General features: G+C 58.2%; 1 protein-coding gene across 1 annotated transcript in view; it reads left to right on the plus strand.

Annotated features, from left to right (window-relative positions):
- The window catches only part of UNC13D (unc-13 homolog D), a 56,284-nt gene extending 43,733 nt beyond the window's left edge, over positions 1 to 12,551 (plus strand). The window contains exons 25-32 of the mRNA XM_075014471.1: positions 1,731 to 1,810; positions 4,366 to 4,471; positions 4,568 to 4,639; positions 6,722 to 6,805; positions 7,635 to 7,755; positions 8,562 to 8,685; positions 10,003 to 10,208; positions 10,647 to 12,551. Coding sequence (XP_074870572.1) covers positions 1,731 to 1,810; positions 4,366 to 4,471; positions 4,568 to 4,639; positions 6,722 to 6,805; positions 7,635 to 7,755; positions 8,562 to 8,685; positions 10,003 to 10,208; positions 10,647 to 10,753 — 900 coding nt within the window. The 3' untranslated portion in view covers positions 10,754 to 12,551. The remainder of the gene's footprint in view (positions 1 to 1,730; positions 1,811 to 4,365; positions 4,472 to 4,567; positions 4,640 to 6,721; positions 6,806 to 7,634; positions 7,756 to 8,561; positions 8,686 to 10,002; positions 10,209 to 10,646) is intronic.
- The last annotated feature ends 4,577 nt before the right edge of the window (positions 12,552 to 17,128 follow it).

Raw genomic sequence — 17,128 nt, forward strand, 5'->3', positions numbered from 1 at the left:
CCATACTTCCCATTGGCCACATTCTTGGCCAATGGGGGCTGTGGAGCCAGTGCTCGGGGTGGGGGAGCATACGGAGTATCCCTGGTCACCCCTCTTCCCAGGAGTCAGGGGATGTGCTGCTGCTTCCAGGAGCTGGGTGGAGCCGGGTAGGGAGCCTGCCTGTGCTGCAACCAGACTTTTAATGGCCCAATCATGGGTGCTGACCAGAGCTGCAGGAGTCCCTTTTTGGCCAGGCCTTCTGGTGGAAAACTGGCCACCCGGCAACACCTGAGCCCGCCCCTTCACCCCATCACAAATGGAAGAGGCCCACTCGGGCCCTCTCCTGCTGGAATCACAGCACCCCCTGCTGGCTTTTGCCTGTAACTTTCCTCCTCCTCCCACCCAGGCTGTGCTGCCCTTTCGCCTTCCTCTGTGTTTTTGACAGATCACGGGGGGCGGGGGGACACACTGGAGTGTGCGCACACACACACACACACACACACACACACACACACACACACACACACACACACACACACACCCTGCATTGGCTGGGCAGTCAAAGTGCAGCTCTGGCAGCTGAGAGGGCAGGTCAGGACTTCTATGGGATGCGATCATGAAGAGGACTGGGGGTCGGTGGGCTAGGTCTGTGTTTGGGGAGCCAGGTGGGTCTGTGGTTATCCCTGATCCAGCTATACGCTCTGCGTAGCCCAGGTACCACAGAGAGAATCCAGGCATGGGGCGAATGTCGCTCCTAGAGTCCCTGTCAGTGTCTGCTGCTTCCTTTACAGACACATCTCAAAGGCGCACTGGCTCTCTCCGGCTACGTCTACACGTGCACGCTACGTCGAAATAGGCTATTTCGATGAATAACGTCTATGTGTCCTCCAGGGCTGGCAACGTCGACGTTCCACATTGACGTTGCACAGCACCACATCGAAATAGGCGCTGCGAGGGAACGTCTATACGCCACAGTAGCACACATCGAAATAAGGGTGCCAGGCACAGCTGCAGACAGGGTCACAGGGCGGACTCAACAGCAAGCCGCTCCCTTAAAGAGCCCCTCCCAGACACAGTTGCACTAAACAACACAAGATCCACAGAGCCGACAACTGGTTGCAGACCCTGTGGATGCAGCATGGATCCCCAGCTGCAGCAGCAGCAGCCAGAAGCCCTGGGCTAAGGGCTGCTGCACACGGTGACCATAGAGCCCCGCAGGGGCTGGAGAGAGAGCGTCTCTCAACCCCTCAGCTGATGGCCACCATGGAGGACCCCGCAATTTCGATGTTGCGGGATGCGCAACAACTACACCGTCCCTATTTCGACATTGAACGTCGAAGTAGGGCGCTATTCCCATCTCCTCATGGGGTTAGCGGCTTCGACGTCTCGCCGCTTAATGTTGATGTTAACATCGAAATAGCGCCCAACACGTGTAGCCGTGACGGGCGCTATTTTGAAGTTAGTGCCGCTACTTCGAAGTAGCGTGCACGTGTAGACACGGCTTCCAAAGCAAAAGCCAAACATGCAATTCCAAGCCTGCCTGGAGCAGCCCCCTTCTCTACCACAGGGTCAGGTGGGCACAACAGTGTAGTAGGATGGTACTGGCTGGTACCGCAGAGCTCTGAGGCTGGGAAACGGCAGAGGGGTGCAAAGAGCCCGCGAGCTGTTTGGCACAGAAATTTCAGATGGAAGCTTAGCTGGCGAAACCTCTTCTCCGTTGAGTTCCTGACTCCCCTCTCCCCTCTCCACAGTCCGTCATTCCCCTAATGAAGTTCCTGGAGTCGGAGCTGCAGTACATGAACCAGCATCTGGTCCAGGAGAACTTTAATTGGTGAGCTGTGAGGCTGGGGTCAGCCATGGACTGGATATGGGCAAAGAGGGTGGGGTGGTTGATCAGCACCAACAGCCTAGTGCTATGGACCGGACTATAGAGTTCACTGAGGTCCTGGCTGATTGCACACAGCAGTCCCCAGTAGGGTGTTTTCTTGGCTGCTATCATTCCTCTGTCCTCTTGTGACACTGGTACTTTATTCAGAGTGATGGACCCCTAAAGATCCCAGAGCACTCTGCAGCCCACATCTGTCGAGGTCTTCACCCATTGCTGAAATGCAACCACATTTGGGGTGGAATAAGGCAGCCTTTCTAGCTCAGAAACTCTACTGTCAACTCACAAGGCCAAGGCCGGACAGGATTTACGGGATTCGCTTCAACATAGGGCCAGTTAGGGATAACTGTTCTTTATTAAGTATCAGAGAGGTAGCCATGTTAGTCTGTATCTTCGAGAACAACAAGTCCTATGGCACCTTACAGACTAACAAATATTTTGGAACATCAGCTTTTGTGGGCAAAGACCCACTTCATCAGATGCATGAGTTCTTTATTAAGCTTATCAACTCCGAGTTACTGCACATTATTCACAAGATACACTCTAGCAAGCAAAGTACAACAGGATGTTTACGTCTGGACAAGAAGCTATTTGGCATGCTTACATCCCTTTCTGCCATGGGGAGTTCTGGTTCCAAAGCGCCTCACATCAGGGCCACGGTGGATGTTGCTCCAGCTGGGGGGGATTCCTGGGGCACCCTTGAAGCTGAGTCTCCCCAGCAAAACTCAGCTAGGAGCAGGACCTTGCAGTGATTTTTATCCCTGAGCTGTTTACTGGGTGAATGCGTACTGGCTCAATGCCAGTTGTAATGTTCTCACGGGAACTGAAGCCAAGGTTGCCCTGGTTACTGTTTTCTCTGGGTTCCTATGTTCCAATGCAGGTGTTAAGGCTAATTGCCTCAGTGCTTGGCTTACACTAGTAGTTACGGGGCAGCATCTAATAAGACCGGCCAAGGATGACCTGCTATATATGCTGATAAATTCAAGGCTGCGTTGAGCAGTACATAGCAAGTGTGGGAATTTCTACTTCTGCTCTCTGAGGTCTGCAGGCTGCTCTCTGAGGCTTCTGGGCCTGCAATGGACCTGCTGGTTTGTTACACTACATCTACACACAAGCTTTTTCAGGGGGATTTCAGCCAAAAAGAACTCAATAATCACAGTGTCCCAGCCAATTTACCACACAGGAAACAGCCCTCCCTGGTGTGGAGTAATGTGGGCTTTTTAACCACCACAGTGCTCAGGGCCTCTGCTTTCAGTTTAGACACTCAGGAGGCCATCTTCAGACTTGTGGTGCATTCCACCGCTGTACAGGGACATCGGTTCGGCCCTGAGCTGGAAGAGTGGTGTGCTCCCTCCCTACTTCCTGTCACTTCCCAGCTGCCGTACCCACCTGAGAGACATGTTTATGGGGGTCTCTTAGAACTTCGTGCCCAGCATTGGATATAAACTAGACATCAACCAATTTGGGTCTGAAATTAGGCTAAGGTTCCTAACCTTCAGAGGAGTGAAATTCTGGAATGGCCTTCCCATGGGAGCAGTGGGGGCAAGAAACGCAACTGGCTTCAAGACAGCGTGAGAAGTGTATGGAGAGGATGGTGTAAAGAGATTGCTTGCAAGCAATCCACATCTGCAACCCCCAAGTATCTCCCGTGGCAGGAGATGGCACACCGCATGGGGAGGGCTCTAAGCCACTACAGAGAATGGTTTCCCATGTGTCTGGGTAATAGACCCACCTGATCCCCATATTTGGTGGCTGACCTGGGAAGGTATTTTCTCCCAACTCAGGTTGACAGAAACCCTGAGGGTTTTTTTTAACCTTTCTCTAATGTGGGGCACAGGTCACTTGCAGTTTTAAACTAGTGTAAATGATGAATTCTCTGTAACTTAAAGTCATTAAACCATCATTTGAGGATGTCAGTGACTCAGCCAGAGGTTATGGGTCTATCACGGGAATGGGTGAGTGAAGTTCTGTGGCCAGCCACATACAGGAGATCAGACCAGATGATCATGATGGTCCGTTAACGTCTATGAGGTGAGGCCATCACCCCAGTTTGACGTGTACAGGCTACTACTGCCATAGATTAGGCCTATTACATTGCAGTGGAACGAGCCTGTGCTCCTCTTGGATAGAAGTGTCTCTATAAGTTTCATAAGATCATAGCTTCCTAGGGCTGGAAGAGAGTGCAGGAGGTCACCAAGTCCAGCCCCCTGCCCAGAGCAGGATCAGCCCTAACAATCATCCCAGCCAGGACTTTGTCAAGCCGGGATTTAAAAATCTCTTCCTCTTGCATCCCAATATGGCTAATGCCTTCTCCAACTTCCTTCCTGGTCTGGGTTTTCTCTTTGCTCATAACTTAGCTAAGTCTGGTGGTGTTATGTCTCCACTGAGCAATTACGGTCCCAGGTCTTCCAGTCCAGGGACTGGCAGTATCGGCTGGGCTGGCTTTGTTACAACTGGCTGGGTGCTGCAATCCATTCTCTGCCTTTCCCTACTTGGCACAGCCTCCTGGATCTGCTCTGGAACCACACCCTCAATGTACTGACAGCTGCAGTGAGGCAGCAGCACAGCTCCTCCAGGTACTACAGGAAGCTGCAGTTTGCCTTGCAGGTAAGCAGCACCGGGCAGCAGAGCACGGAACACAGGCCTGGCTTTGGGGGGTCACCGTCCAACAAATAACTCTTGGCTTCTGTCTGGTTGCCGTAGAATCTGGAGCTCTGCTTCTATGCTGAGGGCTGTGGGCTGCCAATGAACACCCTGCACACTGCAGAATTCATGGTAAGAAGCTACTGCACATCCCATAGCTGGTGCTAGCAGAAAAGCTGCTAGAGCCCCTTGCTTTCATTGCATGCCCTAGTAAATCACTAGGCCTTTCCCGTGCATGGACCGAGCTCAGCACACAGTCCCCTCACCTGGGAGACATCTGGGAGGAGTGAAGGGGACTGTATACCATTGTGGAGAAGCTAAATGAATTTTTGGTGTCAGTCTGTGCTGCAGAGGATGTGAGGGAGAGCTCAGCCCCTGAGCCATTCCTTTTAGCTCACATGTCTGAGGAACTGTCCCAGACTGAGATGGCTTCAGAGGAACGTATTGCTCAGTTATACAGTAATAAGTCACCAGGGCAGGATGTGATCTCAAGATTTCCAAAGGAACTCAAATATGAAACTGCAGGACTGCTAATTGGGGTATGTATCCTGCTTCTTAACTCAGCCTCTGTACCAGATGACTGGAGAGTAGCTAATGTAAGGCCAATCTTTTTAAAAGGCTCTAGAGGTGAACCTGGCAGTTACAGCCCAATAAGCCTAACCAGGCAGCTTGGTTGAAATTATAGTGAAGAACAAAGTTATCTGACACAAGAACATGATACATTGGGGAAGATTCAACAGAGCTTTTGTAAAGGAAAACCGTGCCTGTTTGATCTATTAGAATTCCTTGAGGATTTCAATTAACATGTGGACAGGAGTAATCCCAGGACAGTGTCCCTCACCAAAGGCCCGTAAGCAAAGTAGGGCGTCATGGGATAAGAGGAAAGGTCAGTAACTGGTTAAAATGTAGGAAATAAATGATCAGTTTGCATAACAGAGAGGGGTACATAGCGGAGTCCCCCAAGGTGGGACCAGTGCTTTCAACATGTGCATAAATGATCTGGAAAAGGTGATAACTGGTGAGGTGGCAAAGTTTGTAGGAAATACAAAATGACTCAAACTGTTTAAGTCCAGAGCTGACTGCCCGGAATCACAGAGGGAGCTCACAAAACTGGCAGATGCTAATTGCAAAGTAATGCAGATTGGGAAAACAACATCATCCCAAGTGTACGGACCTAAATTTACTGCTGCCACTCAAGAAAGGCATCTCTTCGGTGTGCTGCAGCGGTCAGAAAAGCTAAAAGCCAATACCGTTAGAAAAAGGGATAGATAATAAGGCAGAAAATGTCTTTGTGGCCACATATAAATCCATGGTCTCCCCACACCTTGAGTACTGACTGCAGTTCTGGTCTCAGAATCTCAAAAAGGTGTATTAAAATTGGGAAAAGTACAGAGAAGGGCAGCAGAAACAATTAGGCGTATGGAACAGCTTCCTTATGAGAGGAGATTAAATATTGGAACTGTTCATTGTAGAAAAGAGCCTGAGGTGGGTATGAGAGAGGCCTGTACAATCTGGGGAAGGTGGCTCAGGCTGTGTCATTTACCCCTTCCCAATACACAAGAGCTAGCAGTCGCTTTATGAACGCGCTAGGCAGCAGGTTTCAAACAAACAAAAGGAGGCACATCTTCCCACAACACCGTCATCCTGTGGCACTTGCCGGGAGGGTTCAAACCCCAATTAGCTGAGCTCCTGCAGGACAGCTCCATCAGTGGCTATTGGCTAAGAAGGTCAGGACGACAACCCCATGCTCTGCCTGTCCCTAAGCCTCCAGCTGCCAGATGCTGGGATTAGGTGGCAGCAGCTGCATCACTCAATGACTGCCTGTTCTCTTCATTCCCCCTGGAGCACCTGGCAGTGGCTGCTGTGGGAAGCCAGGTACTGGGTTAGATGGACCATGGGGCAGAATCTGTGTGGCAGTTCTTCTGGCACAAAGGCTCCAGTGAAATGTTCCCATGGTGGTGGTGGGGCAAGCGCCAGCAGCCTGCGAAGGCTTCTGGAGCTCCCTGCTCTTACAGCTCTTGGCTGGGTCATGGGAAGCCAATGCCCCTCGATCGCCTCCCACCCCAGACTTCCTGGTGGCTTCTCTCTGCTGCTGTTCCCTCTCTCTGGGACTCCTGGCCTCAAGCTCAGGTGCTGATCTCCACTGGTGTGTATGTGTGTGACTGTGGGCCTGCCCGTGTGCTTTCCTCACCCCCTCTCCCCTGCATTTCTCAGGCTCTAGAGAAAGAGCTGGCGCTCCGGGCTGCCAGTACCAGAAATCTCATCCAGCAGTACTTCAGCGAACGAATCCGGGAGCAGGTGAGAGCAGGCTGGTTTGGCCCTCCTAAGGAAAGCCCCATTACCCAACGGGCCAGCCCCTCACTTCACTCCTCCATAGCCACAGCTGGGAATGGGGTTGTGATAGGGTTAACTGAGCTACCCAGTGAATTCTGGGATAGAGGCTGGCATCACCCCAGCCACCCACTCCCTTCCTGTTAGTCAATGGGAATTCCAACCCAGTTAAATAAAGCAGAACGTTCCCAGCCTGCAGCCCTGTGATTGTGAGCGGACTTATTTTTGCTGCATTGAACAGTCCCTTTACAAAGCACAGCCCTGCTGTTTGTGTTTCCTTGTATGAACTGGGCCCGGCTTTTACGGGTTGTGCTAAGGGTCTGTCCATCCTGTAATAAAACACCTGCAACTGGCCCAGGCTTGCAGGGTCCAGGCTGCAGGGCTATAAAACGGCAGTGTAAACCTGCGGGCACTGGGATCCTTCCCCTTTGTTGGCCAACACTGTTGTGTTATTGCAATGTAGAGCTGTCCTAGCAGTCAACAATCCAGGACTTGCCTGCAGCCCTTCCTAATCAAACCCCAGTATCTTCCCATCCTCTCCACCCGTAGCGCAGGCTGGCAGGCTCCACTGTGGATGGAGAAGGTCCTGCTTAGCCATGGCGTGATGGGGAAGGAGAGGTTATTGGGCGCTCAGCAGATGAGGTGTGAGGGGCGAGCCATGGCTGTGTCCACCTTCCCACACCTAGTCCCCAGACCGAAGTGTGGGGAGCTCTCTCTCGGTCGGTGAGCCTGGCTCTGGCCTCCGTACCTGGCTGATACACCCGTGAGCAACCTTTTGTTAATCTTCTCATCCCAGCTGGAGACCAACTCAGAGAAGTACGGCGCAGTGACCATTAAAGCGCTTTACCGCCCCTTGGAACAAAAGCTCCGCATTGAAGTGCTCAATGCCGTGAACCTCATCCCCTTGGACTCCAACGGTGAGACCTCCTGGGCCATAGGAAAGTCAGTGGCCAGGTGCTGCTTGGGTCCAGCACAGCCACAGAGCTGGTGACGCCAGGGTAGGGTACAGCAGTGACCCTGTGCAGGGAGGACGCTGCTGCCACATGGCCTAGAAGGCCCCTTTGCGGTCAGCTGTGCCCAGAATCCCAGGGAAGGCTGTTTGCTAGCCGGGTCCCAGCCTGTGAGATCCCCTGATCTGGACCACACACTGGAGCGGCCGCCAGGGGACGAGCTTAGCACAGAGCCTGTTGGATTCAGTGTGGGGTGGGGGTGGGGGGGTGCGTGTCTGGCTCGCTTCATAGAACTGGTCCCAGTTTTCCTGCTCCTCTGGTAATACGTGGGGCACACGCAGAGCTAGTGGGGGGGTGTCAGACTGGAGCATCTGCCAGAAACACATGCACTGGGGGACTCCCCAGGGTTGAGGCTGTAATTCATGCAGCTGTCCAGCAGAGGGCACCCTTGCTTCACCCGCACGCAGGGGGCAACCCATTAGCGGAGATACCCCATCCCACCCCCCGCCCCGCCAGCGCCAGCCTGGCTTTGCTCTCGCGCTTTGAAGAGCGGAGACAGCGGGGGAGGGAACTGAACTGCAAACCTGCAACTCGTGTGCTGTGTCCCCCCGCTGCTCCCCTGCGTCCTGGTGGCCCGCTGCCTGGGGGAGGGGCGGCCTGCTGCCCCTGGCACTGCTGAATAAACAGCCCCAGTGTCCTGCAGGACACTGACTCTGGGGAGCGGAGGGGATTCCTGCGGCCGTCTTCTACCATCTCTCCTGCCCCTCCTCTAGGCTCCAGCGACCCCTTTGTCCAGCTGACCCTGGAGCCGCGACACCAGTTCCCCGAGGTGGTGGCGCGCACGACCCAGTGCCGGAAGAACGAGCTCCACCCCCTGTTCGACGAGGCTTTTGAGTTGTACGTCCGAGCCGCCTCCCCGGCTGCCCCCCAGGTGGCGGTGGGCAGCCCCCACAGCCATGCGGATGCCGACCCTTGGCCAGACCTGCCCTTCCCACTGGGATCCGCTTGCCAGGGTGCAGCTACCACACTGGGGGCCTTCTGGGAAGAGACCCACATGACTTTCCAATGCGATTAGCGGGTGCGGTGCAGGAGGGCTGGCCTCAGGCTCGTGTGTGCACAGCCTCCTGGGTAGGGCGAGCCCGGCCCGGCGTGGAGCAGAGCTCCGGGCCTTTCTTAGCTGCTAAAGTGACTTGCACCCAGAGCTGCTCTGGCTCTTGGTGGGCCCAGCCAGTGTCTGCTAGTTGGCACCCAGCCCTGGGCTGCCTGCGGGAGGTGTCACCACAGCAGCGTGACAGTTACGGGGGGCACAGCGGACAGTGAGCCTGGGGTTGGATCCTTCTCTCTCCTGCTGACAAACCAGCCAGTGAAGAAGCAGGGGCTGGGCGCCCACGCACAGGGCCCTGGGGTGCTACAGCCATTGGCCGGTCACACACACTGCAGCTGTGTCCCGGCTGCACAGCCCCACTGCCGGCTTGTGGGTAACTACCATGGGTCAAAACGCCCAGATCCGGCATCCTCTCGTCCGACAACATCCGTCTTCCGCCAGGACCCCGGATCTTGCAGGGCCAGAGAGTCCCGAGGCTGGGAGGAGGAGGAGGGGGCCAGCCAGACCAGCAGCAGGAGCCCAGGACAGGGCAGCCACAGCTGGTGTGGGTTGGGGGGCAGCAGCCAGGAAGCCTGGGCAGGGAGCAGCGGTAAGGTGGGGGAAGGGCAGCTCGCAGGTGCTCCTTGCAGGGGCTGGAGCGGCTGGCTGGGGAACCTGCTGGGGAGATAGACAAGGGGTCGGGGAGCCTGGGAGTAGGGGCTGAGGCCAGCAGGGTGCAGAACTGATCACCCCGGTCCAGCAAAATCACTGGGCCGGGCCCGTTCAGGTCTCAGCAGTGCCAGGCCAGGGAGGTCGAACCTGTGCGGGAAGCCTTGGGAGCAGGGACGGCTCGGTCTGCACAGGGGCTAGCGTGCTGGGTCCTGGCCTGTGACGGGCGCCAAAGGGCTCTGGCACTGAATCCCTCCTCTTTGGGCTCCTCCGCCCTGATGCGAAAGGGACGCGAGTTAGGCCCCTTCGCTGCCCGCTGGGTTTTGCTTCAGCAGGCCCCAAAGTGCCCCTCACCGTAGCAGCTGGGCTTCAGCAGGCTCCGCGCCCCCTGCTTGGTGCTGCCGGCGTCTCCTTGGGCCGTGCTGCGCCTGAGGCGGCCCGGGCCTGTCTCTCGTCTGCAGCTTGGTCCCTCCTGAGCCATGCCAGCTGGACTGCGCTTGCCTGCTGCTCACCGTGTTCGACTACGACACGGTGGGCGCCAACGACCTGGAGGGAGAAGCCTTCTTCCCGCTCTGCGACGTGCCGGGGCTGACCGGCGACGAGGAAGCAGCTGATGCAGGCCGGGTGTCCCAGACCCGGTTGCCACTGATGCACCCCAAGCCCTCAGGTAGGCTCGGCCCAGCCCCGGCTTCCTCCCTGCCCTGGAGCTGCTTCCCTCGCTGGGCCAGCAACTTAACCTCACTGCACCCGGCTGTGGCACCGGCCCTGCTCCAAGGCTGGGCACGTGGGGTTAGCGCTGCCTTTTGTCTGAGCCCGGGCCCCGGCTGTACCTAGCACTGGGGCAGGGCAGTGCCGTGCTGCCAGCGGACGGGCCTGGGAGGTGTCTGTCTTCTCATGGTGGGGGTCCCCTTGCAGACGGGGGTTCTGCCCCTGAGCACGCCCACGAGAGCACGGCTCTAGGGTCACGTGGGGGCAGCCCGGCTTAGCCCTGAGCTGTGCTGTGGGTCCTCATCCGCGCGCGTTGCTGTTCCGTGGGCTCAGCCTCGCCTCACCTCGCCTCGCTCTGCCCCCTCCTTTCTAACCCGGGCCTCTCACTCTGCTTCAGGGGACCCAATCCTGACGCTGCTGGAGTCCAGGAAAGGGGACAAGGAGGCGCAGGCCTTTGTGAAGCTGCGCAAGCAGCGGGCGAGGCAGTCCAAGGAGAGCGTGTGACAACTGCCAGGCGGGCACTGGGCCTGGAGCCGAGCCGGAGGGGAGCCGGGCTCAGCTGCCACGTCCCAGGGGCTGAAGCACCGGGGCAGTGGCCCAGAACTCCGACCAAGCCCAGCGGCTTCTGGCAGAGGAGGCCCCCGCTGGACAGCCAGGCCCCGGCAGTTTCCCATCCCAGCCGCAGGGGCCAGCGCCTGCCCCGAAGAACCAAGACCAGCAGCGTGGGCTTCAGTTTGGCTTCAGGCGGGCTCCCTTTCCCAGTGGCCGCTGCCGGGAAGTGACGGCTGCTCTCCCCACTTCAGCACTGGTTGCGATTACAGCTTAATGGCACAGGGTCGCATCTGACCACGGCGTGGGCTGCTGCTCGTCACACTCCAGCCCCAGCAACCCTGGCCCGGCAGCAGCAGCCTGTCGGGTGCCAGCTGGGCATGTGAGACGCCCCCTCTGCACAGCTGGCCTGGGCTTGCCAGATAGTGCAGGCGTGCAAAGGGGGGGAGGCCAAAGGGGGGGTTGATCTCTCCCCAGCTTGGCCCCCCCCCCACAAGCAGCAGCAGCAGCTGTTAGCTTCTGTCTAAGCCGCAGGGAGCAGGTGAGCCAGCGCTGGTGTCGAAGGAGAGGAGCTGAACAGCTGAGAAGGGCAAAGCAGCAGCCAATGTCCCTTAGTAAACACAGGCCGGGCCAGCGCAGCCCCTGCAGCAGCCACCGTGGGTGCTGAGCCCGTGCAAATCACGGGGACTCCTGCTACGGCTTTTATCCAACCCAGCAACCACCGGAGCGGCTCTGGGGCAGGGCTGCGCCCCTGGGTGGGGGCCAGGGCCGCGGCAGGCTGCAGTGGTGCTGCAGGCACTCATGATATTAGAAAAGGGTCAGAGGAGCAGCGTCGTCAGGCAAGGCAGGGGCCCTCTTATCTCAGAGGGGCCAGTCCCACCCCAGGCGCTGGGCTGCTCTGGAGAGGTTGCAGGCCCCTGAAGGCCACGTAGCTGGGGTGGGACAGTGGAGCCCGGGGGTGCCCACTGTGCAATTCCTCAGGCCGGCCTTCCCCAGAGTGCCGGGGTGGGCGAGGGCGCCGCTGGGTCCTTCCTCCAGGCATGTGCCGGCAGCACTAGCCACTGGCCAGCACAGCCGAGGGGCTGCGCAAGTGAGTGCTGGCTCGGGCACATGCAGGGTCCACCCACCTGCCTCTTGCGGGGGTGGCTGATTGTCTCAAGCTGCTGCAGCTGCAAGGTAAACCCAAACCCACCCCCGCCTCTTGGCCTAAGTGAGAGCCGGGCAGGGGCCTGTTGGTGTAGCCCAGTGGCTCAAGAGTTCAGGCAAGAGCTTTCCACCTGCCACTAACCGAGCCGGATCCTTGACAGCTTTTGAGTGGGTCCACGGGAGAGGGCTGAAGGCAGGATGAGCCAGCCTCATGTTCGGGCTGCGCTGCTCCCCTGAGGCTAGCACGAGGCTGCAGCCATGCCCGAGTTGTAAGTAAGGGCGGGGGCGGGGAGAGGGGGGACTCCATCCTCGTGGCCTTGGCCAGCCCCATGCATGATTGACAAGGGAGTCAGGTGCACCAGCTCAGCCTCCTGTGAAGGTATCTCAACTAAGCTATTCTTATTTAAACCATCAAAACAAAAAGCAGTCAAGTAGCACTTTAAAGACTAGCAAAATCGTTCATTAGGTGAGCTTTCGTGGGACAGACCCACGTCGCAGCTGCATCCCTTTAAAAGCCAACCTGCCTGACCCATAACTGAGCCAGGTAGGGCAAGGACCTGTCTGTGTGTGAGATTGCAGGCCAATAGGCAACAAATAAAGAGGCAACCACCTCCAATTAACCTGTGCCACTCTGCGCGGGGTGGGCCCAGTTACGTACACAATTAGCTGCAGCACAAGCAGCAGGTGTGGCTAGACGGCTGGGGCCGGGGCGGCCACAGGAGCCTTGTGCCATGGCATTGGGGGGGGGGTGTGTGTGGAGATGTTCCCCTCCCTGGTTAGGCTGACAACTGCTCAGCCCCACTCCTCCCCGCTTCCCCCCGTCCCGCCCAAAACCATACAGCGCCCAACCGCATCACTCCACCAGCGCGGCCAGGTGCTGTGTGGGGTTGGCCTGGGGATAGTTTAAATGGATTTAAAAAGGAAACGGGCGCCAAGGCCAGAACAGACACAGCTAAATGAGCTCCCGGGGGTTGCGTTACGTTCACCCCAACCAGCCAGCTGTGGTCTGGCGCAACAGGGCCATGGTTAGTGCAGGCCTAGGCAGCAGGTGCCCTGGAAGGGTTCCACACTGCACCAGTTGCAAGGGCCCCCCCCCCCCCCCCCCCCCCCCCGGCTCAGGGCTGCCCACACTGTAGCCTGGTGGGTTTGGCTACAGGCCTTGGCGCACTAATTGAATACCCTGTTTTTTTTTTTTTTTTTAAAAACCCCCAGCCACCATGTTACCCGGGGGGGGGGGGGGGGGGGGGGCGGGGGCGCGCGCGTAGCTGGGCACTGGGAAGAGCCAGCTGAAAGAATGATCCTGGCCGCGTTGCAGCGGAGGCATTTGACTCGCTGAGCAGCAGCTGGCTTTGCTGCCGGCCTCCCAGAAGTAGTCAGGGGCCTCTGGTGCACCAGCCCACACCAAGCACTGGCTCGGCAGGCCCCATGGGCCAGGCCCTGTGGCCAGCGTGCACTGGGGGAGGCGACGGCGCACGCGTGCGCACAGATCCTGCTCGCAGCCCTTGTGCCTAGGAGTGGGCTATGTTGGCTGTTCCCCAGACGTGCGCTGTGGTATGGGCCAGCCCGACCACCCCAATTTCCTCGGTGCCCCCCCCCCCCCCCAAAAAAAAAAACAACAAACACCTTCCTCCAGCCTGTGCAGCCACTTGGTGAATGGGCAGGCGTTTGGTGTTTTTTTTTTTTTTTTTTTTTTTTTTCAGGGGAGGGAGGACAGGCTGCCTGGTTGGGGTTGGGGTTTGGGGGGGGGGGGGGAGGTTTACATAAAATTTGCTGTTGCCCCAAATGAGGCCCAGCAGCTCCTGTCCATCCATAGAGCAACCACACCGGGTTTTGGGGGGGGGGGGGGGGGGGGGGGGGCTGTGCCCCATTGGAGGCCATGGGGGCTGGGGAGGGTTAGCAGTAGGCCGGGTGCTGGCAGAGTGAACACATGGACCGAAATTGGTGCATGTGACACACACACACACACACACACACACACACACACACACACAGAGAGAGAGAGAGAGCGCGAGAGCGAGAGACCCGGCATCACCTGGGGGGGGGGGGGGGGGGCCACGGCACTGGAACAAGGCAGGGTAGTGTCAGAGCAGGGGCAGGAAAAGACTGGGAGCAGTTGCGGGGGGGGCGGGGGGGAGGGGACACGGACTACTCACTGTTGCTGGTCCGGGGGGGGGGGGGGCGGGTGGGCAACGGGGACTGCAAGGCCCTGACGCTCAGCACCCGCCGATGTGTGAGGCCCAGGGTGGATGGCCTGGTCCTGCCTGCAGCTGGGCTGGTGCAGAAAATCCCAATGGTGGCGGGCACAGGGCCCACTCCAGCTGCTTGGTGGTGCATGGGCAGCCCTGTCCCAGGGGAGCCCCCCCCCACCCCAACTTCCAGGTCATGGGGGGGGGGGGGGGGCGGGAATTTGTAGCCCTTCCCCAAGTAGCACAGCTGGGCACTGATCCTCCCCCACCCCCATGACACTAGCCACCAGCTTGGGCTGTTGGGGGGGGGGGCACTATTTCCCATCACAACCCCCCCAAGTGAGGCCCCCCCCCCTCCCCCCACCGCTGTGGCCTCCCTGCCCTGTGGTTTCCCCCCCCCAACCCCCCCCCCCCAGTTCCCACCCCATGCTCCAGCCCTTCTAGGGCCCATTCTGCCTCCCTCCTGCCCCACGTGCCCTGCTCTGATGTCCCTGCCCCCCCGCCAACTGGAAGCCTCCCCAAGTTAGCCAGCTCCTTGGGCTGGGGGGGGGGGGGGGGGGGCCTCCCCTGTGCTCCAATTGCCTCATCTCAGCCCCTTGAACCAGGGATCCCCCCCTCCCCCCCCCCCCAGCCCAAACTACTGGGCCCCAATTTCCCCACCTCCTGCTGCTCTGCTTTTCCTGGCCCCTCACTGCAGGACCAGCCTTACCACACCTCCTTGTGCCCTGCTGTCCCCATCCCTGGCTCCTTATTCCAAGGATGCCCCCCCACCCCACAACAGCCCATGCCTCAGTTTCCCCACCCTGTGACTCCAGAGTGCACAGTGAGGCTGTGGGTCAGGACCAGGTCGCCACACTACCGCTTTTGAGTCAGGCTCTGTGCCAGGCCCACCCCAGCTGAGGCCCGTGCAATGGCCAGGGGGCAGGGCGGGGGCAGTGAACCCACAAGGCTGTTGCCTTCCCGCCTGCAGGATGCTACTCAAGCCGCGATGTGCTTGGCGGACACGGGCTGGTCATCCCTCTTCCACCTCCACAGCCAGCCGGCTGGTGTTTCTGACCACGTTCGGGCTCTTGGTGTAACAGCCCCCCCCCGGCTCTGTGAACAGCTCGGACAGGGCTGACACCTGTCTTCCTCGCGGTGGGACACATGGCCATTCTTGGGGGGGGGCGAGTGAACACAGAATAGCCCCGAACCCAACCCCCCCAACCCACCCTCAGGCTTAATACCCCAGGTTTACCGCCCCCCCCCCCCAGCCCCAGAATGCCCCCTCACCTGCCCCCAGGCGTAACCCTCCCCACCCCCCAGCCCTCCCCAGGCTTAACCCCGCCCCCAGGCACCCTGCACCCCACCCTTTTAAGAACAGTGCTACTGCCAGCTCCACAGGCTGGATTAAAAGGCTCCCTAGGCCCGAGTCTGGCCCACAGGCCCCATGTTGGACACCCTGAGCTGGGGAGTGGAGTCTCTGTTCCCATCTGTTCCACTGCAGCTCGGGGGTAGAACACAGGAGGAAAACACCCTGGTTAACATGGAACAGCATCGCTGGGAGGAAAGCAGGGTGGGGTTGAAGCTGTACCTGTTCTTATGGGCAAGAGCAGAGGGGCGCTGAGGTTCGTGCCCTCGGCTCAGACAACCTCGCAGCCGGAGGTCCTGCAACCAGGGCTGCCACCTTGGTAAAGAGGTGGAGCAGCGAGGCCTTTTAAAACTCCGTTGACCATGACACCGCAGCAAGGCGCGCACAGGTGGAATGCTGATAGGGTGGCTTGATGAGACCTCCCTGTGGAGCCCGGCAATCCTTGCCCTGTTAGATGGACAAGGTACCGAGGTGAGCATCAGGGACAGGCTCTTGTGCCAACCAGCTGGGAACGCTCTTCCCCTTGGTCAGGTGGCCCTTGCAGCCAGTTTCCTCCTGCCACGGAGGACGTGTCTGACCTGGTGTGAGCATCAAGAGCCCCATCAAGTTCATCCACCGAGCCGTGAGCTGAAGCAAGTCCAGAGTTGGGTGCCAGAGACAACGGTGGTCTTCCAGTAGAAGGACCAGGAAATGCGGTAAGGTGACCAGGGCCGCTACTGCCGTGTCTAGAAGGGATAGATACCAACGCTCACAGGGCCAGGCTGGTGCTATCAATATGACCTCAGCTCATTCCCTCCAGCTTGTGAAGTGCACCTTGAGCACAAGCTGCATGGGGGAACGGCCGAGAGGAGGAGATTCCCCAGGAGAGGAGGAAAGTATCTGCACAGGAGCCAGGGCTGTGGTTCTGGAAGGAGCAGAACAGGTGGCTCTTTGTGTTGCGTTAGTGACTAGGTCTATCTGGGGACAGCCCCACTTCTGTCAGACCGAATTCGTGATGTGTGTGTGACAGGATCACTCATGGCCTTGAAATGACCTGCTGAGGCGATCCGCCAGCTCGTTCTGTGGCCCAGGGCAGTGGGAGGCATGCAGCTGCAGGGCCTGTTCCATACAGAAGCCCCACAACTTGAGGGCTTCTTGGCACAGGGCAGAGGAGCAGGCACGCCCGGTTGTTGATACAGAAAAATACCTCCTGTATCATCAATCGACTGCTGCATCATGCCCTGTGAGGTGTGCCTGGAAGGCTTTGCACGCCAGGCGCACTGCTCTAATCTTGATGCAGAGGGCGAGACTGATCTGATACCAGAGACCCTGTGTTTAGAGGGGGTGGAGAGAAGGAATGAGACCTGCTGAAGACCCAGTTTGAAACCTGATCTCTCAGGCGCAGCCACTAATTTGGAAGCACCTGCCAGGAGTCTTTTGTGGCCCTCTCACTCCATTGATGGGACTCTCAGCCATGTTACATGCTGTCGTATAGGCTCAATTTATGTGGTTCACTTATATACTTGATTGCAAACTCTTCGGGGGAGGAATGTGAGCTGCAGAGCTGCCTGGGAGCCCCTCCCACCACCCGCACCAGCCTGTTACAGCTGCATCCAGGTGAGCTGGGTCTATATCTGCCGTAATTTCACAAGCTCTTTAGCTCCCAAA

The sequence above is a fragment of the Carettochelys insculpta genome, chromosome 20 (genome assembly GCF_033958435.1).
Source record: "Carettochelys insculpta isolate YL-2023 chromosome 20, ASM3395843v1, whole genome shotgun sequence".
Classification (NCBI taxonomy): Eukaryota; Metazoa; Chordata; order Testudines; family Carettochelyidae; genus Carettochelys; species Carettochelys insculpta.